This window comes from Polyodon spathula, chromosome 6 (genome assembly GCF_017654505.1).
Source record: "Polyodon spathula isolate WHYD16114869_AA chromosome 6, ASM1765450v1, whole genome shotgun sequence".
Lineage (NCBI taxonomy): Eukaryota > Metazoa > Chordata > Actinopteri > Acipenseriformes > Polyodontidae > Polyodon > Polyodon spathula.
In genome coordinates this window covers 26,301,744-26,329,473 of record NC_054539.1, presented here as the reverse complement: position 1 = coordinate 26,329,473, position 27,730 = coordinate 26,301,744, and the positions used below count along the sequence as shown (strand labels likewise).

Here is a 27,730-nt window from a genome sequence, read left to right as displayed (position 1 = left end):
TTAGAAGATGCAGTAACAACAATCAATCCATTTTATATTGTTATTTATTTTTTTGCAGAAAAATGATTAAGCACATAAATCCTTTGAACTAGGGATGATCCTTAAGAAAGTACCGTACTAGCTGTCCCGAAATTAGGACCCCATTTTCGCACAAGTCTGGTTTTATTCTAAATTCATAGGCAATGCAGTGTGCGTTGCGAATGTCTTGCGCCAAGTTTTAAAAAAATGCAATTTTAAATTGAGTTGCGAATAATCGCAAGCCTGCGTCTCTGCATAAATGATGAGGTCAAAGTACCACAACGCTCACACGCTGAGGCTTTAGCAAGCAAACACAGAAACAATGGCTCAGTTTGACCTAAAAAAAAAAAGAAAACCAAACTTTGCAGATGAAGAGACTGAAATAATATTGGAAGAAGTGATACAAAATGAATCCATTCTATTTGGAAAAAAAAGTCAAAAAAGATATTGCATGGAAAACTGCAAGTAAGATGAATGCGGTGGGGGGGCCACGGGATGGGGGGTGGGTACAGTAGGTTAGCCAGGGTGCAGTTATTCAATATAAAAGAATCATGCCAGTATCCAGGATATTGTGCAAAAACATTGGTGATGAGAAAACTTACGTCACAGACTAGCGGCATGTTCATGGAGCAAAAACATTTCCAATTTTGGTAAATGTCTGCAGTCTCCGAAGGTGCACGAATATGAACATGTCTGCAATCAATAGCTCCAAGTACTTTCGGAAATGATGCTAACTCATAAAACTCATGTTTCACTTTAATTTGCTGCAGAGGTTATAGGAAAAACGACCTTAGTATTTGCTCTTTTAACCAAAGCAGCCATTACCTGGCTAATGCATTTTGACATGATATATCTCAGCTGGTGTTTGGAATGAGCCAGTTGCATAAAATGTTAAGGTACCTGTAATCTTGACATGCACTGATAAGGCATAACTCCAGGCAGTAGGATTCTGTAAATCAGTCTACAACTCAGAACACAGGTCTGCTATAGCCTGTTTATCGAGCCGGTGTCACGGGAAATAACTTAGCCGTGATATAAGTTAGCGTTTGCCTTTTTTAGCCTTTGTGCGCACATGCAAATTTTATAATTTAAAGTCAAGGTTAAGCTGTCTCCATTTTTTGTCGGTAAACTTTACTTCAGAAAATTGTTTTACTTTTAAAAATGTTGTCAGGATCTTTATTAAAGCTACGTTATATGTGGTTAAAATGGAAAACACCTTAATATTAATAACACTTTTTTTACTGAATCATGTTGTATTTTATTTAATAATAGCGGTTAACTTTAAGTACCACAAAGACGTGGTCGTGCGATGTGCAATTTATTTTTATGTGCAATAATATTTGTGTTAAATCGTTATAATAACACTGACGGGGAACTCCCCGTCTATATGAATGTGTTTGGAACTGGCAGGGAGGGGGTTAAATTTCTCCCTGCCAGAAAAACATGTGAGAATATGGCTGGAGCTCTAATTGAATAATTATTGGTTAATTGGGCTCCAGCCACAGGGGATAAAAGCCAGGGGAGAGGCCCTGGCTGCAAGAGTGTTTTCTGGAAAAGTGTTCTTTTGGTTTGGGAGTTTGCGTTGTGTTTGAGAAGAATGAAGGCCTTTTTGTTTGTTTTATTGTTTGGTGTTAAAGCCTTGGAACCTGACAATTTACTTTTGTAAGTTCACTTATTTTTGTTTGAACCTCTTTTCTGTTGGCCTTTGTGCCTGTTTGTTTGATTATTTTATTTAATAAAGAACTGTATTTTTGCCTTTACTCTGTCTCTGAGCCTCAATCTACTCACCAGCCTGTCACAAACACTTTTAAAATAATGACAATATCTATTATATAATATTCCCAGTTTAAACCATCATCAGAGTTGTCATTTTAAGGTTGTAATTGCCAGATATTTACATTATAGGTTTTCTTTGTACAAGATTTATTTTTATGTGCAATTAGATTATTACAGCTGTCAAGTCACATCCCCCCCAATAATGTATACTGCCCAGGCCCACCCCCCGAAAAAGGCGTAAGAAAAAAGAAAGTGGGGCCATGACATCCTCCTAGAATGCAGTCAATAAATAACAGAATGAGAGTTACATTGCAACATTACACAGGAAAGCAATATCGACTCATGCGTTCATTACGTTAATTGTCTAGCTTATTGGCAAAAACTGACTTTCCTCACAAAATATAAAAACTAGCCTCTCAGGAGGCTGTGTGGTTCAGTAGTCAAAGAAACAGCCAGCAAGTCCCTGGTTCAAATCCCAGCTCAGCCACTGACTCATTGTGTGACCCTGAGTAAGTCACTTAACCTCCTTCCTTGTGCTCTCTTTCAGGTGAGATGTTGCTGTTGTTGTAAGTGACTGCAGCTGATGCATAGTTCACACACACACAAGCCTCATATCTTGTAAAGCAATTTGTGATGGTGGTCCACTATGAAAGGCACTATATAAAGATTTTTATTATTAGTAGTAGTATTAGGAAATGTCTACCAAGATAGAAAAGCTTCCCTAAGCAGATTTCTAGCATCCCTGGTGAGAAGTTAGAGGGTCACCCCACCCCTGCTGCACCTTCGAATTAAAAAAAGTATGGAGGCCCGGCACCCCTTGGTCCCTGTAATTTGAGCAATGGCTACTTGTTGTACAGTCGCTAATATGTAGTAGTAGCCTCAGGCTATTTAATTATATTAAGTATATATATATATATAATAGTTTCTATATAGTCTATATATATAGTAGATATATATATATATATGAGCAAAATGGATCAAATAAACTTAATGTACTAAGTACATGTGCATAATAATTCAATAATGTAATAATACAGTATGCTACAGTTGGGCTCTTTTAATATAAAAGAACAAAGAGCTTTGGAATATGGTGTAAAAAAAAACTAATGGAAAGGTCTAATGTTGACCAGCCTCATGGCATGATATCATAATTAAAAATAGAATTTTTAAATCGCGTCTTTTTACTAACTGCGGGTTCTGAAGCATACTTAAGGCCTTTCGCTTTAAATTATCTCTGGTGGGAATCAATTTGGGTAATTTGACTCCATCCTCCTCACATCCTGCACCCAGCTCCTGTTCTCCAGCCCTGAGGATCTGCTGACGTGTCGGTTCGATGTGCTCATGCTCAGGCATAGCAAGGCTGCCGGAATGGCCGCTTTCATCTTGTATTTACACCTTTTAAATCTACTTTTTGCTATATCCTTATCCAAAGAGACAATAGACAGGAGGTTTTCAGATCTCAAGCGTTGCACAGACGAAGAATGTAGCAGTAAGTGCTATTTAATTTGTTCTTTTTAAAAACGTACATGTTAGTTACTTCTGGAAAAAGATGTCCTAGTCCAATTGATTTAGTCTGACCTGATCGGCAGTTTAAGAGTTTGCATAGCTGCCGTACCCAAATGTGCGCTTTTGAATGTCAGATGAAAACAGGTTGCACTTAAGACATAAACTAGGGCTGTCACTCGATTAAAATTTGTGATCGGTTAATTTTTGGACATTAGTTGATTAATCGATAGATTCATCTGTTTAGATTTTTAATAAAGGTAACAATCTTACAGTGGCTGTCATGCATAGTATTAGTAACACATAAACAGATCGATAAAATCTAAAATAGCATAAGCCCAAAGGGAATCTGGTCGTTTTAAAAGCGTTTTTTTTTTTTTTCATTTCTGTAAATGTAAGTTTCACAGAACAACGTCAATTCATGAAAGAGTTTAATAGCTAAATACAATGCACAAGAACTGACTGTATTTTTTATTTTTATTTTTTTGTATTTGATGCAAATATACCGTATATAAAACTCATGGCTCCAACAACCTTTATTTATTTTTTACATTATATTTAGGGCTTCCGGGTTTTCGGCATTTAAAAAAAAATAAAAACACTTTTTAGGACCATGAAACGGGTAAACATCGGTTAAAACAACTCGCGGACCCAAGTTCCACAATATAAACTAGTAAAAATCGGTATAGATAAACATGACCAGTAATGTAATGTAACAGTACTAACATCAATAAAACAAAACGTTATAGTCGCAGCTTGTGACGCTACTAGAAACTAGACATTTACTCGTCTGAAACCATGCCAGGCCAAATTAAGGAATCGTGAAAAATAGATGCTGCACTGCACAGTCAACTCTGTTCAAATGAACTTTGTACATCTAACTTAAACATAAAAACTCAATTTTTACCAACACTGTTTTAAAATGAATAAAGCCTGCACTATTTGTAGTAAATGCAGACATTGAAGAACGTTCTGGACGTTTAAGAAATGCGCGTGTGGCAACAACAAACCAAATACGAACAGACGCGGGAAGCCTTGTCGCGCACATTCTTTGTCAGCAGAGGATGTTGGGGAATGGAGTTCAAAATGTCAAACAAAAAAAAAAAAAACACCTGACCGATTAAATTGTAAAATAAATATTCTGCGATCAACTATTTAGTTGATTAATCGGTCCGATTTAATCTGTTAATCGGAGCAGCCCTAATATAAACGCATTCTCCTCATTTATGGTACCGAAAGGATTGTATTCCATAGAATTGTAATTGGTAACATTTGTAGCCAATAGCCGCACTGCACTTGTACGACTACGACTACTAATAATATTATTATTATTATTAATAAGTGATTTAAAATAAAGTTTTAAAAGAACCTTTACAAAATAATATTTTGGGACCATTCTTTTTAGTAGTAAGAAGTACTGCAATTTATGGACAAGAGGTTACAGTTACCAAATTCTGCTATTTGACCAAACTAATAATGTGTTATTCAAAAATCGAAGTCATAGTAAAAACAGTATGTTTAGCTTAGTGCACGTGAGATAGATCACATGACCGAACTGCTGACCTTGAGAGCGTCGCGTTTATTTGGTATAGGTACAACAGGAAATTTAAATAAATAACTAATATTGCTTCTGTTAAGCTCTATATATATAAAAAAAAAAAAAAATCTATTATTTTACTGGCAATCCGTATAAATAGAATTGTAGTTTACGTTATAGAGAACAGTAATCATGTTTTTATCATTTTTAAATGCAAATAAAAGTACATGTTTATGTACACGTAATTAAGGCTGCTTGCAATATATACAGTAAGCTTGCATTGCAGCAGCACCAGCTGCAGAAAAACAAAGTTTTATTTAAGTCACTGTTCCAAGCAGTTTATCAGTCACAGTCACATTTTACTACTACCAAAAATGCTAGTAATAATATGAACGCACGCTTGTCAAGTGACCTCGGAGATTGGTTGTGTCTCCATTATACAGCAACAGTTCCTTGCACAGTTTGAATTCCACTTCTTGTTAAAACGGCTTGCCACACAAACTTCTTCCTCATCACTTATTCAAAGTCAGTTAATGCTGTTCCATGTATTGCATAACCCTGTTCCCAGGGACTGCTTTGCTAATAAGATGAAGAATCTATCTATCCTGATTTTAAAAAATAAACAAAGCAAAACAATGTCACTGTAATGTTTTACAGACAGAATGCAGCAGAATGATTTTTTTTCTCTCCCCTCTCCAAGTCTTAATGTGTCGCGGTAAAGCTGCACAGGACTTCTCAGGCCCCGATTGTCGATTCCTCAAGTTTAAAAAGGGAGAGACAATATATGTTTACTATAAGCTGGCGGGAAGAAGAACAGATGTGTGGGCTGGAAGTGTAAGTATTGGGTTTTACATTGTTTTGAATTTACATTACTGTATTTTGAAAGTTTGCATACCGCTTGAAGTTAGATAATGGAACCAGATTCACAAAGCTTTAACTTGTTAGTTATTTAAAGAATGCTTATCAAATTATACATTTTTAAATAAAATAAAGTTTAAGTTCATTAAATTGTTAGAGGAGACAGCAGCAGTTTAGAATATCAAACTTCATTGTGTTCATAAACATACTTTAAGAAACTATTTGTGAAACGGTTCTGTTTTGTGAGTTATTGTCAGTATTTGCAAAAAAAAAAAAAAGTGTGGCAGTACACCTGCATGTGTGCAGTAATATCTGTTAAGAGTAATTCTATTCACATGTATAGCCCAAACCTTTCACAGTATTACTAAAGAATCTTGATTAAAAAAAAATAATAAATTATATCCCTTAATATAATTGTGTTTTTATGTGCTGTATGTTTTTTTTTTTTTTTTTTTTTTTTTAGGTTGGTAGCAGTTTTGGCTACTTTCCAAAGGACTTGCTTGAAATTAATCACATATACACTGAAAAAGAGCTAGAAATTCCAACAGAAGTGAGTTGCTGAATTCTTTCTACATATTAACTACTTAAATACAGTAAAACCTTGAATAAACTAAACACCAAGGAGACTACAAATAGGTGGCAGTGTATTCTAGATGTCTCTCACAATGTTGTTACCTAGAAAGATATAACCTTTTTTTGTATAATCAGTAGAAAATTCCAATTACTTGCCATCAAGCAAGTGATGTTTGATGAAGAAATGCATAGCATTCTGATTTGTTTGTGACAATTAAATTTTGTTCAAATTATTATATGGTAATTTGATCAACTTTTAAAATATTTTTTTGTTGTTGCAGGAAACAGATTTTGTATGTTTTGACAGTGGACTTGATAAATTTGATATTTATGATCTAAATAAACTCTTGGGGCCTCCTGGATTACTGGAAGGAACTAACATTGGAGTTCCGGAAATTTCTAGCTCTCCGCCACCACTGCATAGTCAAGTAGAGAAAAGCACAAATGCAAAGAGCCAGGCTGAGGAGATAGAACATCAAAACTCTCCTGAAGATAGCAGCAGTGAGGAAGCTGGTGGCAATAAAACTGAGATACTATATAACAAAACCAGCAGCAGTGTTTCAGATAAAGAACAAAATAAAGATGTGCTAATAAAGGAATCAAAGCAGAATGCTTTAGGCACTGAAACATCCCAAAATGTTCAAGAGGAACCAAGTGAAACAGAAAGCCCTACAAATACAGTAGGACAAGAAAACCAAGCCCTAAGCACAGATGAAGGTGTGCCACACCCTTTAACAGACTACAATGCACATCAAAACACAGAATCTTCTTCACCAGATGACAGTACAACACCAAATGATAATGCTGAAGAAACTAGCATTTCTCAGGGGGAAGATAATTTGTCGTCCATGCAAGAAGATGGCTCTGAAATAAACAATGCAGAAGAGCTTTTGGAAGAGCAGCCTATTCCTGAATTAAAAACCACGATGGAGTCCACCTTTGATGCAGTTGTTTCCGGTGAGGAGGAAACACGGAAAGTGACCCCAGTCTATGATGATTTCAGCTTCGAAGAAGATAATGAAGAAACACATCAACGTTTTGAAATGGAACATGATGAGTCAAGTGTGGCTTCAAATGTAATACCTTTGCTGTCCTATTCAGAAGATAACATTCAACCAGAGGTAGACAATGAAGATGATTCTGAAGAACAGAGTCCAGATCAACAGGAAGGCCTGTCGGATGAACAGAGTGAGATATATGAAGTCCATGCAACAGAGAAGGACATACCTGAAGATAAAAGCTTGTGGACAACATTGGGAAATACTGTATTTGCTATTGTGAGTGGCGGTGAAAGAACAAATAAGGTAACTGATTTTGAAGATAAGGAAGAGGAAGGTGATGCTGAATATCTGATGAGCAAGGAGGAGGAGCCCAATGAAGACCGAATATACCTTTTGGGTTCTGAAAAAATGGAAGATCAGGAGAAAATTCTGGAAATGCCAGAAGCAGAAATCGAGGACTTGGAGAAAAGAGTAACTAATGAACATATGGATTATGAATCTGAGGTTAAACATTTAAAAAATGAATCTGTTTATTCAGAAACAGAAGTTAAATCTACAGATAATGGCGGTGGATTCAAGCCTGATGAATCTGCATTGATTGCAGACAGTACCCTTGCTTCAGAGTCTTCTGAACTGTCTAAAACATCTTCAAAAGAAGTTATAGAAGATCAAGAAAATGCACATGATTTTGAAAAATCACTGCATCTTCAACAGAAAGAAATACATGCTGAAAAAGAAGAAACCTTGAAGGACAGGTCTATGGAAGAATTGGATGGTTCTCAAACCAAGGACAAGTCCACGCACATAGAATCAGATGGTTCTTCTCAAGCCTCTGAACAGCATGAAGAAGGAACAAATTTAAAAGATGAAGATATGGTTGACCAAAATTTTATGAAAGACCTTGGTGAAGAAATTGTGAGCAAAGAACTGGAACTAAGAATGGACAAAGAAGCACCTAAAGATGTAGTGCAAAATGGTCCAGAAGATTATTTAAAAGAAATTGAGCAGGAACCGTCAGATCAGACTGTGGCTAAATCAAGAAAGACTGATACTTTTGAAAATGAGGAATTGTTTTCAGAAGAAAAAGACAAGACATTTGTCAATGAAACCACAGTAGAAGATACTGATGAACAAATGGACAAGGAGAAACCACAAGCAAACAGTGAAACAGCGAACGAAAGTACAGACAAGTCAGAAATAAGAGAAAGTGGGGAAATCCTAAATGCAGAAGAGACTGTTGAACCTGAACTTGATATCCCTAAAGAAGAAGAAGAAGAAGAAGAAGAAGAATTATTGGAAGATGAAAATGCTAAAGTAGCTGCAGCTGCTGATTTCGGTACTGGGACTGTGGACAGTAATCTTAATAACACAGCAAATGAGCGTGGAGAAGAAATGACTATCACCAGCAAAACTGAAAATTTGGAAATTGTCAGTGTGCAATCTGATGTCAAATTAGAGGTTGAATCACAACATGTAAATAACAGTGCTTTTAAAGAAGCACACAATGAAACAGACCTTGCTATTCAGGATGACATTGAAACAGGCAAAGCAGATGATTTATTGGGTATCGATTCTGACATAAAAGAAATACCTGCAGAAAAAATAGCTAAACTAGGAGTAACTAAACCAGAAACTGACAGTATAGGAGCAGAAGACAACAGTGCAGGAGGTGAAGAAGCACCGATTAAAGAGAATTCAGGAAGGGAGCACGATGGCTTAGAATATATAGAAGCAAATATACCAGAGTTGAGTGAAAAGGATAGTATTGTAGATACTACAATTGAAATTCCGGTGGCGGAAGAGCCAGAGCACAGTGATGGTGTAAGAAAACTTATTCTTCTCAAAGGCTACTTTGATGAAAAACGTGTGGAGCGTTTCTTAAAATATCTTGGCCCCCAGCACATTCTCAGAGTAGAGGCCATGTTCCAAGACTTGGAAGATGAGCTCAAGCTTACCAGGCAGAAAAGTGAGACTAAAGAAGATATTGAGAAGTCTTTGGACAGGATCTTGGAATCTTCAGAGACCAGCATTCTGGATGAGATTGAGGAGATGTTGGATGAAAGAGAAGTTAAGTATGCTGAGATAGTGCAAATGAACAATAATATGTTTGACGAAGAAGCTGCTGTGCTGGATGACTTCCAAGAGATGGCATTCTATCTTAGGCAGAAGTACTCGACAGCAAGTGACAGCACTCCACTGGCTCCGGGTGTCCAGATTCCAGAAAGCACAGGTATTACTTATTTATATGGCTGAGACTTATTTTTACCCTTTATTCAGCAGACACAAAATGGTACATTTTAAGCACTTTCATGCACTTTTATTATTTACAGTAATCAAAAATAAACACATGGAGTTCTAAACTAAACTTTTCTTGAAGTCTTTAAACTATAAAACCGGATGGCTGAGCCGCTTACCAGTTCAACAACAAACAGGTTACCACAGTACCCCTTTTTTTTTTTTTCCTTCCCCCTTTCTCACAATCACAGCTTCACACAGCCTGGCGTACACAGCCCTGACTGCAGGGTTTCCCACCCTTTTAAGCAGGGGCCTCATTAAATCAATTGTAACCCGGTGTTCCTCTCTGGCTCTTCCCCCTTCCCACAAAATATATATATATATATATGATAGATAGATGGATGTAATATGCATATGTTTTCCTTTTGCTTCTGTTACAAATAACAAATGTTAAAGAAATATAAATACAGGGCTCCGGAGTGGCGCATCCAGTAAAGGCACTCTGCATGGAGTGCAGGATGCGCCCTATACTATAGTCTGGAGATCGCCGGTTCGGGTCCAGGCTATTCCACTGGCGGCAGTGAACGGGAGTTCCAGGGGGCTGTGCACAATTGACGGCGCACCAACCGTGGTCCTCCGACACTAACTGTGAAGGTAGCGGCATGGCGGGCCTGCAGAGTGAAAAGAAGTGGACGGCTGACGGCACACGTTTCGGAGGACGCGTGTGCTCATCTTTGTCTCGCCCGCGTCAGTGTGGGGGTTGCAGTGGTGAGGCGTACAAAGAAAAGAACACCATACCTACTGTCAAGCATGGAGGTGGTAATATCCTTCTATGGGGCTGTTTTCCATCTAATGGCACAGGAAATTGAGAACCAATAAATGGTAAAATGGGTTTCGTTGCATACCAAAAGATATTGGCCAATCATCTGAAACCCTCCGCTGCAAAACTTGGTTATGTGCAACTGAACATTCCAACACACGAATGGTTAAAATACAAAATCATGGTTCTGGAATGGTTTAGTCAAAGTCCTGATCTAAATCCAATTGAAAAACTTTGGCATGAGTTGAAGAAGGCTGTGCACAAGAGAAGTCCTCGTAATTTGAATGAACTGGAACAATTTTACATTGAAGAATGGTCAAAAATCACTAGAGTCATGCCAAAAGCTCATTGACAAATATCCGAATCATTTTAAAGAGGTTATTATTGCTAAAGGTGCTACAACTAGCTATTAATTTCATTTTCCTTGTCGGGGTATGAATTTGCCAAGACGCATGAAAGCTGTGACTGAAAATCAGAGTTATTCTACCAAATATTGATTTCTGAACTCTTCCTAAGTTAAAACATTAGTATTGTGTTGTTTAAAAATGAATCTGAACTTATTTTCTTTGCATTATTCGAGGTCTGACAACGCTGCATCTTTTTTGTTATTTTGACCAGTTGTCATTTTCTGCAAATAAATGTTCTAAATGACAATATTTTTATTTGGAATTTGGGAGAAATGTTGTCAGTAGTTTATAGAATAAAACAAAAAATATTCATTTTACCCAAACACATACCTATAAATAGTAAAACCAGAGAAACTGATAATTTTGCAGTGGTCTCTTAATTTTTTCCAGAGCTGTATATATATATATATATATATATATATATATATATATATATATATATATATATATATATATATATATATATATATACACACACATACAGTGCCTTGCAAAAGTATTGACCCCCCCTTTGGCATTTTTCCTATTTTGTTGCCTTACAACCTGGAATTAAAATGGATTTTTTGGGGGTTTGTATCATTTGATTTACACAACATGCCTACCACTTTGAAGATGCAAAATATTTTTTATTGTGAAACAAACAAGAAATAAGACAAAAAAAACAGAAAACTTGAGCGTGCATAAGTATTCACCCCCCCAAAGTCAATACTTTGTAGAGCCACCTTTTGCAGCAATTACAGCTGCAAGTCTCTTGGGGTATGTATCTATAAGCTTGGCACATCTAGCCACTGGGATTTTTGCCCATTCTTCAAGGCAAAACTGCTCCAGCTCCTTCAAGTTGGATGGGTTCCGCTGGTGTACAGCAATCTTTAAGTCATACCACAGATTCTCAATTGGATTGAGGTCTGGGCTTTGACTAGGCCATTCCAAGACATTTAAATGTTTCCCCTTAAACCACTCGAGTGTTGCTTTAGCAGTATGCTTAGGGTCATTGTCCTGCTGGAAGGTGAACCTCTGTCCCAGTCTCAAATCTCTGGAAGACTGAAACAGGTTTCCCTCAAGAATTTCCCTGTATTTAGCGCCATCCATCATTCCTTCAATTCTGACCAGTTTCCCAGTCCCTGCCGATGAAAAACATCCCCACAGCATGATGCTGCCACCACCATGCTTCACTGTGGGGATGGTGTTCTCGGGGTGATGAGAGGTGTTGGGTTTGCGCCAGACATAGCGTTTTCCTTGATGGCCAAAAAGCTCAATTTTAGTCTCATCTGACCAGAGTACCTTCTTCCATATGTTTGGGGAGTCTCCCACATGCCTTTTGGCAAACACCAAACGTGTTTGCTTATTTTTTTCTTAAGCAATGGCTTTTTTCTGGCCACTCTTCCATAAAGCCCAGCTCTGTGGAGTGTACGGCTTAAAGTGGTCCTATGGACAGATACTCCAATCTCCGCTGTGGAGCTTTGCAGCTCCTTCAGGGTTATCTTTGGTCTCTTTGTTGCCTCTCTGATTAATGCCCTCCTTGCCTGGTCCATGAGTTTTGGTGGGCGGCCCTCTCTTGCCAGGTTTGTTGTGGTGCCATATTCTTTCCATTTTTTAATAATGGCTTTAATGGTGCTCCGTGGGATGTTCAAAGTTTCTGATATTTTTTTATAACCCAACCCTGATCTGTACTTCTCCACAACTTTGTCCCTGACCTGTTTGGAGAGCTCCTTGGTCTTCATGGTGCTGCTTGCTTGGTGGTGTTGCAGACTCTGGGGCCTTTCAGAACAGGTGTATATATACTGAGATCATGTGACAGATCATGTGACACTTAGATTGCACACAGGTGGACTTTATTTAACTAATTATGTGACTTCTGAAGGTAATTGGTTGCACCAGATCTTATTTAGAGGCTTAATAGCAAAGGGGGTGAATACATATGCACGCACCACTTTTCCGTTATTTATTTTTTAGAATTTTTTTGAAACAAGTTATTTTTTTCATTTCACTTCACCAATTTGGACTATTTTGTGTATGTCCATTACATGAAATCCAAATAAAAATCCATTTTAATTCCAGGTTGTAAGGCAACAAAATAGGAAAAATGCCAAGGGGGGTCAATACTTTCGCAAGCCACTGTATGTGTGTGTGTGTGTGTAATTGTTGTGTGTATAATATATATATATATATATGAATATATATATATATATATATATATATATATTATATATCAATATATTCACAGTTATTGTAACACAAAAAAAAAAAAAAAAAAGATACAGCTGATCTAATTGTCACTAGATGCTGTAGATAGAATGTGAAGTTCCATTGGAACTGATTCAGTACACAGATTAACATTATTTGTATTTATTTATTTCTTACCTTGATAAAACACCCCTAAAGATTCTAGTATTGTTGGATCACCCGAAGCAAACCTGACAGAAACCAACCGGACTTGGAGCATCCCTGAAACTGAAGAAAATTCCATGAAACAGGAGGAAATGGAAGCACCATTCGCCAAGATGACTGAGCATAAGGATGGAGACATCGGGTCAGATGTTGGTATTAAGGGAGATACTCATTTTGAAAGAACTTCAATTAAGGATATTGAAGATGTACAGAAAATACCTGAAAACCCTACACCCAAGCCCTTGAACACAGGATTTGGATTTAATATGGATCACTACTTAACTGGTAACTATGCAGTCTCCTATAAATAATGTTATTGTCCCACTGCGTATGCCTGATGTTAAACAAGGACTAACCATGGCAAATATTGCTTATATGAATAAGAAAACAACAAATAATTTCAGTAATGGCTCAAGAGAGTATGATTTTCAAGATCATTTATTTATTTATTTGTGTGTTTATTTATTACAAACAGTGGTTATGCTTTCTTTATAAAGGTGCTCCAGAATCCTCTGCTGTCCCTGACGACACTGTCATCGTAGATGGAGATCAGCTACAGAAAGATCTTTCTGGGTCTTGGTTCACTGCATTGAGTAGTGTTTACGTTGTGGCCAAAGAATGTATGGGTCTTTATGCTGAAATAGTAAGTACTCTGGAAAAATGTAAAATGATATACGTCACGTTTTAATTTCAGTCTGAAATAAACTGAAATAAGTACTGCCATATTGCCAAAACAAGAACCTGGACACACATGTTTATGCATGTTCCAGGTAACTAACATGTTAACTGTCAGGTTGTGGTAAGCTTTTTATTTTTAATTCTGGTTCTAACCCCCAAAGAAACCCAAGCCAAAGGTTTATACTGCGCTCCTCAAAATGATTGTTGTGTGATGCATAAGAGGCAACAGCTGGAAGGTATTTGTGTCGACCTGATTTACAAATGTTTGTGTGATTTAGTGTAACAAACATTTAGCTCATTTAATAGTGTGTGTCTAGTTTTCTAATCCTATTCCATCTCACTGTAGTTTAGTAACTGTCCAATCTCCGGGCTTGTTCTCTGAGTGGTAAATCTTAAGAGTGAAACTACACATTAGAAGTCCGTTTTTGAATTGAATGCCAAATAATTTCAATTCAGTATATTGTACAATGTTAGCATAGTCAGTTGCAATAAAAGTGTGATAAAACATAGCTCAGAATTGTTAAGTAAAATAAAATATGAATCGCTGAAATTAGAAAATTAAATACTATGTCACACAATATCTGTACTGTAGATAGTGTCACCAGGTACTCGGATTGAGAGAGTTTATTTAATTATTTATTTTTAAATTGAGGTCATTCATACATGTTCTTTTATATTTAGTAATTTAGCTATTTTCTTCTACCGACATATAGATGTCGCTGCGGTTCGGGAAGCCCTGTATGTGGTTATCTGCTATTGTGACGTAGTGGGGTCAGTAAGGTTCAAATATTGTTGACGTGTTTCTAGTGAGAGTGAAGTTCAGTGCAGAAAGCTGAGCTGTAAACTGAGAGAGAAACGCTGCTGCTTTGTAACCATTTATTATTTATAGTCGATTATGTTTTTAAATCTAATTAAGATTTATTTATTGTGTTCGCTTATTTTTGACATTTACATTTGTCATCTTACTTCATGATGTTTTAATCTTTAGTAATTTGTCATAAAAGTAATAGCAAGAGGCCTGAGAAGCCATGTTTTACTTTCTTAAAATATAGTTCATGTTACCAGTTATGCCGTACCAATAATTATATTATCAGAATTAAATACACAGTTTTTAGTGTAATTTGGAAGTCTTATGTGGTGTTTCATTCCCTGGATATTGCTGAGGAATACAGAATCGTTGGTGAACATCTTTCAACCAGTTTTCGATATGGATATTATAGACGATGAAGGAGTTTTACCTTGTTTACAGCAAGAAGACTTTAAAGAAGGAATGTGTGCAGTTTTTTACACTTTTTTGGTTAGGACAGTAATTGATGTAAGTAACTTATTTATTTAGTGAGCGTTTTATCCAAAGGCCGAGGACATAATTTAATAAGTTACACACTAGTTTTCTAACAAAATGAGTTTATCTTTAGCGATAGTGTTTTTTTTTTTTCTGTTTGAGGTAGCAGCACTGTGTATTATCCCTTATGCAAAACTGCTGGTAATGCAGAAATGAATAAATCCAGGAGAAGAGTTGTCGTACTAATATTATTATCAGTATTTTTATCGTCAGCATTAGATTCGATTGTAATAGTTGCCCTTCAAATCGACCTACTACTTTCTTTCACCTGACGATTTTCTGAGCTTGCAAACATATAAGTTTATACAGTGTAGTCTATTAATTGCATCACGTGAACAAAATGTTGGTGTTTATCAATGTTTCCTTCACTCAATTTAATTGCACCGTTACAGCAGTACAATATAGCACCTATAGCTATTTGGTTGCTTTTCTCACATAACGCCAGGTATGGTGGCCTATTTTTCAAGTCAGGTATCTTTTCAAGTTCAAATACAGTATATATTATATATTATATATATATATATATATATATATATATATATATATATATATATATATATATATATGTAATATATATATATATATAAATACATACAGACATGTACCCATTAGACATATTTTTGTATGTCTGAGCTGACATGGCGGGCTGAATCTGTTTCGATCAGCTGATTTTAATACGTAAACACTGTTCTTTTTTTTCTACCCAGTGATGTTATATGTAAACCATTTTCTTTATTTCAGAAGATACGCAAATACAATTAAAACGTGTATTATAATAGGTTAAGCCAGCCTTTCACACTAAGATAGACATCTATTTTTGGTAGTGTTGTAGATAAGCAGCACTGGTGTTAGTTTAAACCTTTGGCATGTTTGAGGTCCAGCATGAAGTCGGATACCTATTTCATGGTACCCTAAAGTATAGTATAATCCATTTGAAATAATCCTTTTCTCATTTTTTTTTTTCTTTAAGTTGGTTACTGCCCTGCCTGAGGACTGGCAACCTGGCCCAAATTTTTATGGGATGCCATGGGAGCCGGTGATAATAACTTTCCTCGTAGGATACTTTACATTCATAATTTTACTCTGGAGGACCCTCCTTGCAGTAAGTTTATTTATTTATTTTTTTAAGGGTTGGCCAGTTTGGCAGTGGTCAAGTTATTCTGAGAATCTGTACATTTGAATGGATTAAACAACTCTTTAAATGATACTGTTTATTTAAGGTGCCTCCATTTTGTTTACTAGTTTAGAAAATAAAATAAAAACCTATTCTAGTTGCAACTTAATTTTGGTGTTGTAGGTTTCACTTGTATTTTTTTTTTTACATATTTTAAGATCTATATTTTTTCCCTGTTCTTTTAGGTAAAAAATAGGACATATCTATGTAAGTTCTCTTACTATACTGTTGCATATGTATTGAAAATCAATGTGAAGTTTGAAATTGCTTGTATTTTTAATATGCAGACGGCATTAGTCTGTGTGTACATGTTATTGCATCCCAGAGCCAGAAACAGAGATTGTTTGTTTATTAGTTTTAAATGATGATGTATAATTTTTTTGAATGTAGAAATGATTTGGCAGTTTCTTTTAAAATGCCTGTTTAATGAAAATAAATAAATTCTATATTTTATATTCTGTATACTAGATTTAAAGTTGGTAGCCAATATTTTTATTATTATTTTAGTGACAGAAAAACAACTGGGGGAAAGAATTCAGCTGTTGGTTAATGAAAAATGTGAAGTTCTTGAAAAAATGTCAGAATTGAAACAGAAGGTAAGCACATGTTTATTTGACTTACCAGAGGTAATATTGAAAATAATACTTCTTAGACCAGACATTGTTTCTTGAAAGTTTACTAAAATTATTATTTTACAGTACATTTACCAAAAGTAGTCTGGTACAATAATCGTAAAATAAATGCTGTAGCTGTAAGGTTTCCACTTGAGACTAGCAGCTATAATCGGAAAGAAAAACAGGTTGTTTTCACTTTATATACTGTTTCTTTTGCTTTGAAATTTTAGATTGAAGAAAGTGAACAGCAGTTAGTGGAGTCTGAGAAAACACAATCCTCTTCTGCCCATGAAAATGAAAAACTACAGGTAACAAAGCAATGTCTAAATTTATGTTCAATGCTGCAAATCGATTGCTGTTAGTTTACCATTTGTTTTCTCTCACTTAAAAGGAAAAATGTCAAGCTTTGCAACAAAATAATGAAAACCTGATAGAAACACTCAGGACACTGCAGTCAGCTGTAGAAGAAGAAAGGAAAAAGAACCTGCATCAAGAAGAACAAGTAAGCAGTATTATACTGTTACATACCAGCTATCAGGAAGCTTCCAAGCAGACTGGCTTGAGAACCTTAGGACTAGAAATTTGAAAGTAATAAACCTAAATAAACAATTCAGCAGGCAATTAAAAAAAGACCCATTGCAGAAACTGTTGTCCACTGAAATTAAATTCTCTTGTTTTATTCAGATTACATTTTTTTAGCCATTCTAGTTGGGAGATAAGTAGTTTTGTCATGCCTGTGTGTGGCTATTCATCAGTAACTTTAACCATTCCCAGCTGGTCTCACAGATGCCAGTTAGTCTTAATCTTGAACTGCCTTAGCTACACCAAATAATTGCACTCAGGGATTTTTCCAGTAGTCTTTGTAATGTCAATCAACAGGAGATTTTTGTGTCCAGACTAGTATGTTCTGATATCGCAGGATAACAGGATTTTGAATTCCAGTGAAAGTGGATAACTGAGAGATTCTGCTTGTAAATACTTTTTACTTGTCAAAGAATATTCAGTATTTTTTGTATGTTATTTTCTCTAAATTAGTTAATGGAAACCTCTTCGATAATGTTAAGTCAATGGTGGACTATGGTTTATGCAATTGTTTTTTTTTGTAAATACTGTAGTAATGTGTTTTCTTTTCAGGTATCTCGCACACAAAAGTCCATCAGTAAGCTTCAGAGTATAATTCAAACTAAGAGTGCAGAACTGTCAAAGGTAGGTTACAAAATGTATTTTGTTTTAATTACAAATGTTTTATTCATAGTCGGACATGAATAAACTAGTATGCAATTGCATACTAGTTTATTCATGTTGCTTGTGGGTTGTTCAAACAAAATATAGTCTTTCCTGCTTACTGCTGCCCAAGACTTCTAATCAAAGTTCAGTTTTACTTGGAACCATTTTTTCTGTCTAAGTATTAAACCTTTGTGATTTAGGTACAAACTGTTGTGGAAGAGGCCAGAGTGAAAGAAGAAGCAGTAAAAGCTGAATTGCAGTCTGTGTTGAAAGAAAACAACACTTTAAAAGACAGTAAACAAAAAGTAAGTATCTAGATACAGGAGGATTAATACAGATGGATTAAGCTACTAATTGAATGCATTTCTGTGCACAGTGATTGTGAATTGTGTTTGAGTTAATATTTGTTTTCCCCAATTTACAGCTATTGAAGGAGTCCAGAAGCTGGGAAGAGCAATACAGAGAACTTTCTGAGAAAATTAAAACATTCCAGAAGAGTCAGAAAGATTTAGAAGACTCTATTGCACGTAAAGACAACGAAATAGAGGTATGTCTTTATGATCTACATAAAATGCTTTCCATTCTGAAAAATGTAGTTAGACGCACATTACTTTTCACATGAAGGTTTTCCACATGAATGCCTGTAGGTCTAAGAAACCCTTATTTTGTTGAAACAACTTGAAAAGTAGCTATTCCACAGAAGGTAAAGCGAGAAAACACGTAACAAGCCTCAACACTGATAGGTTTAAGACTTGTAAAAAGAAATGCAGTTATAACATTAAACAAATATTTCAACCACCCCGTCTGTCAGCACAAAAAAAAATAAAAATGAAAAGACTCTAGAACTGTTTGTCTAATTTTAACAGCAAGTTTTTTTTTTTTTTGTACTGTACTGCTGAATGTTTGTATACAAAATGATAGGGATAGAGTTAATGGACATCTCTTGAGCTGACATAGTTTCTTTCATCTTCTTATAAATGTTCCAATGTAAATTAAATTTTATACGCATACCTTTTTGATACTGAATAAATGTATTTGTATATCGTGTGCAAATGTGTTTTGAAGTTTATAGATGGAAGATGTATGGTAACTAAAAAAATACTGCTAATTGAAATATAGTATATAAATGCAGCACTCCTCTTGTCATCGCCTGTGACTCAGTACTGGTTCAAAGATAGTTTTATGTGTGGTACTTACAGACAATACCTGGTTTATTGCAGTGTTTATGTTGTGTGTTTGTAACCATTTATCAGAATGTAAAGCAGCAGACAGTAAGTTGTATTTAATTTTTGTAGGTTTTATCCGATTGCATTACTGAGTTAAGACTGCTTGAGACTGTGGAATTGCAGAAAGGCGATGCAACGTCAAATGTAGAAACTCAAGGTACATTTTTGTCTATACTAACATTCCTCTATATTGTAAAAACATATCTAATTTATGTGGTGAGTTAGTGTTATGGAATTTGCACAATTGAAATCAATATTACTCTTTCAGGTAAAAAGAATGATGCCATAAAGAACAAGATAAAACTGTTGACGGATGTTTCACGGGTAAGTAGCTTTCTTTCTTTGACTAATATAGCGGTTCTCAAACTGGGGGGCGTGGACTGTATCCTGGGGGAACGTTAGAAGTTCAGTGTTTTATTTTTTGTTTTAATTACAGCATGCATCTTAACCTAATATAACAAGTAGATGGTTTATTGGCTATTTTGATTGGATCGCCAATAATACTTCCACCAATCAGAGGGTTGCATACTGTACTCGTAGCGATCCCGCCCTCTGTCAGACTGGTATACAGAACAGGATAAAGAAGCTCTGGACAAGGGGAGTAATGTGTCAGATGAGAATGGCAGTGATGAAGCCAATTTGCTTGAAAACATTAAAGGTAGACCAGACATTTCCATCAATGGATTTAAAAAATCTGGAATTGATGATGCGATCAGAAACCTAGAGACAGTGTAAACTGTGCCTACTACTGTAGTAGGACTGTTATTTTTTATGTTAAGCATTTTTTTTTTTTTTTTTTTTTTTACAATGGTTTAAGTAACAGTTAAAATTGATGTGTCAGACCTGATTGATTGTTATTGTCGACACGTTGTAGATACGATAGATAGATACGACTGCAGGCATCGTGCAGATATCGCAAAGTCCAGAAACAAAACAAAACGTTAAGATTTTGCACCATATAATTACCATACCTGATTTTGCCAGTGTTTGCTATTCTATTAACCAGTTTGAAATGATTTCAAAGCAATAAAAGCATTTTCGTTTTGGCTTTATTGTTACAGATTTCACACGTGGCAATACTGCCCCACAGTTACTGCCTGATAGTACTGCGATCGCTCCACTGTGCTATGTTGTGAACCATAGTTTTAAAATTGAGAAACAGCAAATGCTTATCATAAGTTTACTTGTTTAAGGGCCATATAAGAACTGTAACTGATTAGAAGGCCGCCTTTGTTGTTCTCCAAGTTGCTGCAGTTACATTGTAGATGCTATAACGAGTTACTGTAAATGAGATACTGTTTTAGCAGACGTTTAATTAAGTAAACATTTATTTAAATGTTTTTGGAATTAAAAGTATAAATGCAGAACTGACTTTTTTTATGATCGTGCTGTGAAAAAAAAAAAATCCCCAATGTAGCAAATCTGCTGACTTTAATACCAGCCAAAATTTCCCTTTTATACGGTATATATTAACTTAAAATAAATCTTTATGCTGACACTTCCAGGCATGTCAAAGTTTGTAGATGGCGCTGTGCATCCGACTGGTGCCATTTAAGCTTGCAGATTTTAATAAAGTCTGCTGCCATGTAATGTATGTTGTTTATCAGATTACTATGTTGTAAGCATTGGTCACAAACGGTAAACTACAGTGTTATGTTTGCTCTTATTACGATGGATCTGTCCAGAAAAAGAATAACAGTATATGTACAGGTAGAGGACAAAAAAATGGAAACACCAATGTAAAAGTCACTTAATAGGGCGTTGGACCACCACGTACGGCCTGTATGTGCTGTGGCATAGTCTACCAGCCTCTGGAGTTCTGCAGGAGGGATGCGACACCATTGTTCCACAAGAAAGTCAATCACCTCCGCCTGGTTGATGGAGGTGGAAAACGTGGTGTCAGGCATTGTTTCAGAATATCCCGTAAATTCTTGATTGGGTTCAGATCTGGTGATTATATGGATAACATCAGTGTCATTAACATCAAACCATTGTGCTCTGTGGATGGGGGCATTGTCATCCTGGAAGACACAACTCCCCCCCCGGCAAGAAAGAAATACTGCAACATGGAGTGAAGATGGTCACTCAGTACTATTAAGTAGCGATTAGCATTGACCTTGCCTTCTAAGGGAATGAGTGCATCCAAACCATGCCAGGAAAATGCGCCCCACAACATTACGGAACCACCAGAACCCTTCAGGGCTGTAGAGTTCTCAAGGTTGGCGCCACGCATGCACTTGTCCATTTGTCGAACATGGTAAAGGATGATTCATCTGACCATATTGCATTCCGCCACTGCTCCGTAGCTCTTTGCATCACTGGACTCACAAACGTGCATTGCCAGGTATGATGAGTGGTTTGTGCGCTGCAGTCCCGCTCTGTGGAGTTCTCGGCGGACCATTTTTGATGAAACTGGCTGATCGCGCCCCAAGTTGAAATTTGCAGTCAATTGATCTGCAGTTGCTCGCCTGTTTTGCCTTACACTTTGAATTATTGCACGGATATCACGCTCCTGGAGTATGCACTTCCGCCCACTGTTGCCCTTTGCTGATGATGTCTTTCCCTCAGAGTTCCATGCCGACATCACCTTAGACACCGTTGCTCGTGAAACATCAGCAAGTTGATCTGTCTTGGTGACTGAAGCGCCTGCCAAATGCACCCCTACAATCACCCCTCTTTCAGAGTCACTGAGGTCTCCTCTAGCAGCCAGGCTAGCCATAATTATAGGCAACCAGGCCTGTCCAGCATTTTTATACCTGTCCCTAAGCATGCTGGGATGTTATTTGCTTAATTAACGCATGAGCCAAACCTGTATGGAAGCCCTTCCATTTTTTTGTTTTGTGTCTTTGTGTTAGGAGGGTGGTCAGGGCGTCAAGTACCACAGACAAGAGGAAGGGGGACACAACTTAAAAAGTTGGGGAGAGTTCATTAATAAGAATTGCATCCTTCTCAAAAAAGATTTTTATTTTTTATCTAAGTACATTTTGTTACTTAGTTCACTATTTGCTGTCGACTACACACACAAACACAGTTTACACTACCCACTTTTTTAAGCGGACTTGGAGACAGCTTATGTCGTCTTTGTAGTGTAAACGCAGCCAGCTCAGGTTCAGCCGTCCTAAAAGTGGCTTGCTCCAGAGGGGGCACTGCGATGGCTTTGGTCTTGTTCGGTCTGCTGCGGTGTTTGTTAGCGTGAGACAGGAAGTTGGGATTGTTACTCGGACAACAACCAAAAAATATCTTTGACAGAACACTGAGAGGCAGAGGATTCCAAAATACAAACAGACTTTTATATTTGTGTGAATAATGTGAAAAAAGCAATGTATAGTTCATGGAAAAATGTGAAACCAGCCTATTTGCAATAAACTTTGTTGAGAAATAATAGTTTTTACACATTTCTACAAACTTAACCTGTGATTGTGTTTTGATATGTATCAATATGAGGAAAAGTTATATTTTGTGGGTACCTCTAGATAGTTTAAACAAATCCTTACAGTACAGTCGCTGAGAAAAATGTATATTTTTTAAAGTACAAAACAGCATCGGTGTGCTCAGCAAGTTAACAGCAGTGTCATTTATTAGGTTGTGTTAGTGCAATTCAAAATAAAATAAACAGTCTTTTGCATTATGTGTTTAATTCCGAGTGTGTGTGTATCACATGTTTAAATGGTAATAGCTGATCTGTTTTTTACTAATCGTTTTTTTTTGTACATTTTTAACGTTTTGATTAGAATAGAAAGGAAACAACACATTATGATCTGCAATAAATACTCCAGACTTTTTTTAATTTTGAAATTATGATTGTTATTATATACTGTTATTTTAACGGCTTCAGGGTTGCTACGCAGTCAGTGAATTGGAGAAAAAAAAAACTTGCCAGTTTTTCACTGTGGAAATCTGGTATGTGAATAGATGTATAAGCACTAGCTTAAGGTCCAGAAGCACTTTTAAACACTTTCACCTCTGTGTTTTGGGGTGGGGAAATGTCTTCACGCAAGGGATGGTCTATATGACGCCATAGAACGCTCACTACAGTTCAGTCTATGTTCACGCATACTGGGCCAAAGCCGGCTCAGGTCTGTGTTTGTGTGAACAGGTGGCTGAAATGATAATAATCTTCTAAGCCGATCAACTCTGAGCCAGTTCAGGTCTGTGTTAAGTGTAAGCACACTATCACAACAATGGAATCTTTGGAAACTGATTGTTTTATAAGAATGATTCCAGTTGTATTTATTTCTGTCTCTAAATAGATGTTTTTTTTTTATTTTGAATATAGATAAAGACAACTCTGACAATTGTTGAAGAAGAACGAGACCGATATTGTGCAAAACTACTGGATGAAGAAAATTCCAGACATCAGCTGGAAGGTAGCCTGAAAAACTGGAGCCCTTGTGTTCATGATAAAGGTTTCTGCTCTAAACACATTCTAGAAAAGGTATCTAAATCTTGATTTTGTGTTTTTCAGAGCAAATACAAAAGCTGGAACACGATCATGCTGCTTTGAGCAGCGAGAAGTCCCATCTCGAAAATGAATTCAAGACCATGCAGCAGAAACTGGAGATCATGAATGAGTTGTACCAACAGAAAGAGAATGCGCTCCAGCAGTGAGTATTCAAGCAGCTATCTGCTGGTAAATTGTTGAGGACAGTGGTTTAATTCATTGCTATTGTGAAGTGTCTTTTACCCTCATGAGGAATAACCTTAATTATCTAAATTTCAGCACAGTCATTTAACACAGTAAGTAGGGTCCTATACTTATTACCATCAGACACTGTTTAATAAATACAAATACTTAAACAGTATGTAACGGGGTAACTACAGACTGACTTAAAATAGTTATTTGATTTGTTAAAGGTAATGTCATGTAATTTGCTTAAAAGGGAATGATGGGAGAACAAGACATGAAGTTAAGGTCATGAAGGGCAAAGCAATGTTGCCTTCGTTGGGCATGAAGATTCAGGGGCACCAAGGCAGGAGGCAGAAAGGCAAAACATAAATCCAACCCTAGGGCACCAAGGCGATTTTCATACTCGTTCATAAAACAACAAAAAAGAAATACAGAGAGCCTATTATGTTGATGAAATAGCAATTCAAACAAACACATATGAATGTTTTCTCAATTATTCACATATCAGTTGTTACAATAATAAAATACAGGTCACTTTTTCATTGGAAAAATAAAATGGTATAAAAAAAATCAAATTTTAAAACAGCAAAGTTTCATAATGAAAAAATACAAAGGGTAATTTGGCAAAAAAATAAATATTGAGTATTTTTTACTAAACTTGGTCATTCACCACTGACTAATACATAGATTAGACTAGATGCTTAGAGGGGGCTGTGTGGTCCACTGTTTAAAGAAATGGACCTGTAACCAGTAGGTACCTTGTTCAAGCCTCCGCTCAGCCACTGACTCATTGTGTGACTTAGAGCAAGTCACTTAACATAAGTAAGCACAACAGCACAAGTAAGAGCTGTCAGTGAAGTAAAAGATAGATTTGCAAGCAAACTGGTGTAATAACACTGTAACACAATTCTTGTTCCTGGGTAGTAAGTGTTATTTCCTAATTGCTTATGCTTCAAAAGTATAGAAAATGGCTATTATTCCCCACAAACTTTGCTTTTGTGACCAGGACAGTGATATTTCAAAATATCACTATTTCCAATGGGAAAACGGGCAAATGTGTGTCTTTTTGTTCACAAAGTCAGAAAAAAACAACATATGAATCCAAATTAACATGTATTTATACTAAAGTGATACAAAAATGACTACAAAAGATTTAGAAGTGTAGTTTTTTGAGATTTAAGATTATACTGTAAATACAGAACATTTAGACAGCAATTCTTTAGACAGCAATTCTTCCTTCCGTTCTTTTTAAATGTTGTCATGGTGCTCGCAGATGGAAAAATCACACAGTAACACTGCCAGTGAAGCACGTGTGATTGAAAATATCTGGAAGCGTGGTCATATTGAGCTCAGTCTAATATAACAGCGTCCTTCTCGTGGCTTAGTACTGGGAGGTGCACAGTTAAAAAGAATGGCAACAATAATACATTATGATAGTCATTTTCTTGCAGAACGAGATTAGGCAGAATTATATTGAGTTGTGACAGAACAGGCATGCTGACGCTGAGCAAGTTTGTGAATTGGTTGTGCTGGTGCTGACGGACACCAGGGGCAGCGACGGGCAGGCTCGCAGGCAATTTTTGCTGTAAGTTTTTTTTTGTTTGTTTTAATGTGAGAGGCATTGCCATCAGCAGCTTGGGCAATGTGGCAATTGCCACTAGTGCCGTCGATTATTTCACGCCCTGGGAAAATAATTTTTGCTTGTTTACAGAAAACTAACACAGGAAGAGTATGAGCGCCGTGAAAAGGAGCAGAAACTATCTGAAGTTGATGGCAAGGCTGTGCAAGTAGTGGAAGAATTAAAGATTTACAAACAAAGAATTCAACAAATCGAGGAGGAACTACAAAAAACAGAGCGGTCTTATAAAAATCAAGTATGTTTTCTATTTCAGAATCTCATATTTTTTTTTTTTTTTGTAACAGTTCTGCTGTTCCAACTATGGTTACAATTTTACCATGTAGCTAAAAGGTTTACACATCACTTTTCTGAGAAGTACATTGGACAAAACATTTTATTAGTGATATTCTATAAAAACAACTATTTGAACCGAGTTGTGATATAATTGATTTTGCGTCTTGATTTTTTGACTCCGTGCTTACAACAGTGTCTACATTTTTTGACTTGCTTAACAATACTTTTTTTGTGTGTGTGTGTGTTTTTGTTTTAGATCTCGTCTCATGAAAAGAAAGCACATGAAAACTGGGTAAGGTTTAAATGCCATCCATAGCTATTAAATATGCAATATTGCAGAATTTAGACATACTAAAATTCAGTGCCTTGACTAGAAATCGTTAAGTACCGGGTACTTCTAGTCGAAACATTTGTCATTAGAATTTCTTTCAATATTTCTAAAGTGTGTCAAATGCTGTCAATTCACAAAATTGCTTTATGATTTTTAGGTTTTATCCTGACCATTTTGACATTGTTTTCAACAGCTTAATGCACGAGCTGCTGAAAGAGCGTTGGTGGAAGAGAAGAGAGAAACTGCAAACCTAAGACAAAAGTGAGTTGGTTCCAAATTGAAATTTTTTAATTCTGTGTTGGTAGTATCATTCAGTGCATTTTACGCAAGTGTAAGAATTCGGAATTAGTTTTCCGAAAAATACCAGATGTCAGAGACATGTAAACACAGTTTTCGAAAAATGAATCGGAATATTCAGAAAGTCAGTTTTCGGAAAACAGCACCTAGAGTTTTCCAATTAAATTCCGAAAACTAAAATTTATATCATGTAAACACACTTTTCGGAACACTTATTGAAATAGCATACTGCATTTGTGCACACTTTGACCCTTTTCTCCTGCACATGGTTTTAGAAAACAGAGAAAATAATAGTTAATCTGCATGCATCCATTTGTCTAGTTAGGGATAAAGTAAGTCCGTATGTATTTGTTAATAGGGATGAAACGATTCCACGATGCGAATAGTTGAGAGCACACTCATTCATGATACACAGATTATCATGATAGTAGTGGTTATTTTTCAATTACTTTTTAACTGAATAAATAAATAAATAAATAAATAAAAATTCTGTGAGCTATGGTCTGCAACACAAGGAAGCTACAGACATTAAAAATAGCAAGATTCTAGCAAGAATGAAAATAATGACTAGCACACAGGTGGGAAAAAAAAAATCTATGAAATTGCCCTTATTACCATCTTTAATAATTGCAAAAAATAATCCCTTTAAGTCTGTCAAAATGAGACTGCACGCTTTTTTCCTTATTTAAATGTCCTACAAAATAGTACATAATTGCAACATATGAAGCATCTGTATTTCTTTACAGTACATTTAAAGTACTTGCTTTATACACATGTACTGCTAACTGCTTTATGCATACTCCTTTTTTGTTCCTTTTTTTGTCGTTATTTCATTTATAATTTAAGAAATCACATTTCAATAATGTTATCAACTTTACCTGAGGTAACCTGTTTTTCTAGTGGCTTAATAGCCTATAACATGTACATTTTAATGAATGTATTAATTATATACTGATAATTGAGGGTGGAACAGAGGACAGTATAGGGAGGGCGCCGCACTGAGGGAAAAAAAAAAAAGTATGTTATTAAAATGACCTTGCTTGTTGACTGCTGACGCCTTTTAACTCCACCGGGTGCTAAGTGCGGAAGGGCATGTTTGAAGTTGTTCCTGCTTTCGTTATTGTTGGATGTACATCCCATGGTACTGTTTCCCCGCTATATATATTTTTTGTTGTGAAAGTGCACA

At 36.1% G+C, this 27,730-nt stretch overlaps 1 protein-coding gene across 2 annotated transcripts in view; it reads left to right on the top strand.

Moving 5' to 3' along the window:
- The first annotated feature begins 3,114 nt into the window (after positions 1–3,114).
- The window catches only part of LOC121317076 (transport and Golgi organization protein 1 homolog), a 30,485-nt gene continuing 5,869 nt past the window's right edge, over positions 3,115–27,730 (top strand). For both annotated transcript variants that reach the window (XM_041252667.1, XM_041252666.1), the window contains exons 1-21: positions 3,115–3,283; positions 5,535–5,668; positions 6,156–6,242; positions 6,547–9,496; positions 13,111–13,401; positions 13,614–13,759; positions 16,107–16,238; positions 16,496–16,517; positions 16,818–16,906; positions 17,155–17,232; positions 17,316–17,426; positions 18,059–18,130; positions 18,352–18,456; positions 18,576–18,698; positions 19,447–19,534; positions 19,646–19,701; positions 23,654–23,744; positions 23,843–23,981; positions 25,716–25,878; positions 26,173–26,208; positions 26,441–26,508. In XM_041252667.1, the coding sequence (XP_041108601.1) occupies positions 3,136–3,283; positions 5,535–5,668; positions 6,156–6,242; positions 6,547–9,496; positions 13,111–13,401; positions 13,614–13,759; positions 16,107–16,238; positions 16,496–16,517; positions 16,818–16,906; positions 17,155–17,232; positions 17,316–17,426; positions 18,059–18,130; positions 18,352–18,456; positions 18,576–18,698; positions 19,447–19,534; positions 19,646–19,701; positions 23,654–23,744; positions 23,843–23,981; positions 25,716–25,878; positions 26,173–26,208; positions 26,441–26,508 (5,129 nt within the window). In that variant the 5' untranslated portion in view covers positions 3,115–3,135. The remainder of the gene's footprint in view (positions 3,284–5,534; positions 5,669–6,155; positions 6,243–6,546; positions 9,497–13,110; positions 13,402–13,613; positions 13,760–16,106; positions 16,239–16,495; positions 16,518–16,817; positions 16,907–17,154; positions 17,233–17,315; positions 17,427–18,058; positions 18,131–18,351; positions 18,457–18,575; positions 18,699–19,446; positions 19,535–19,645; positions 19,702–23,653; positions 23,745–23,842; positions 23,982–25,715; positions 25,879–26,172; positions 26,209–26,440; positions 26,509–27,730) is intronic.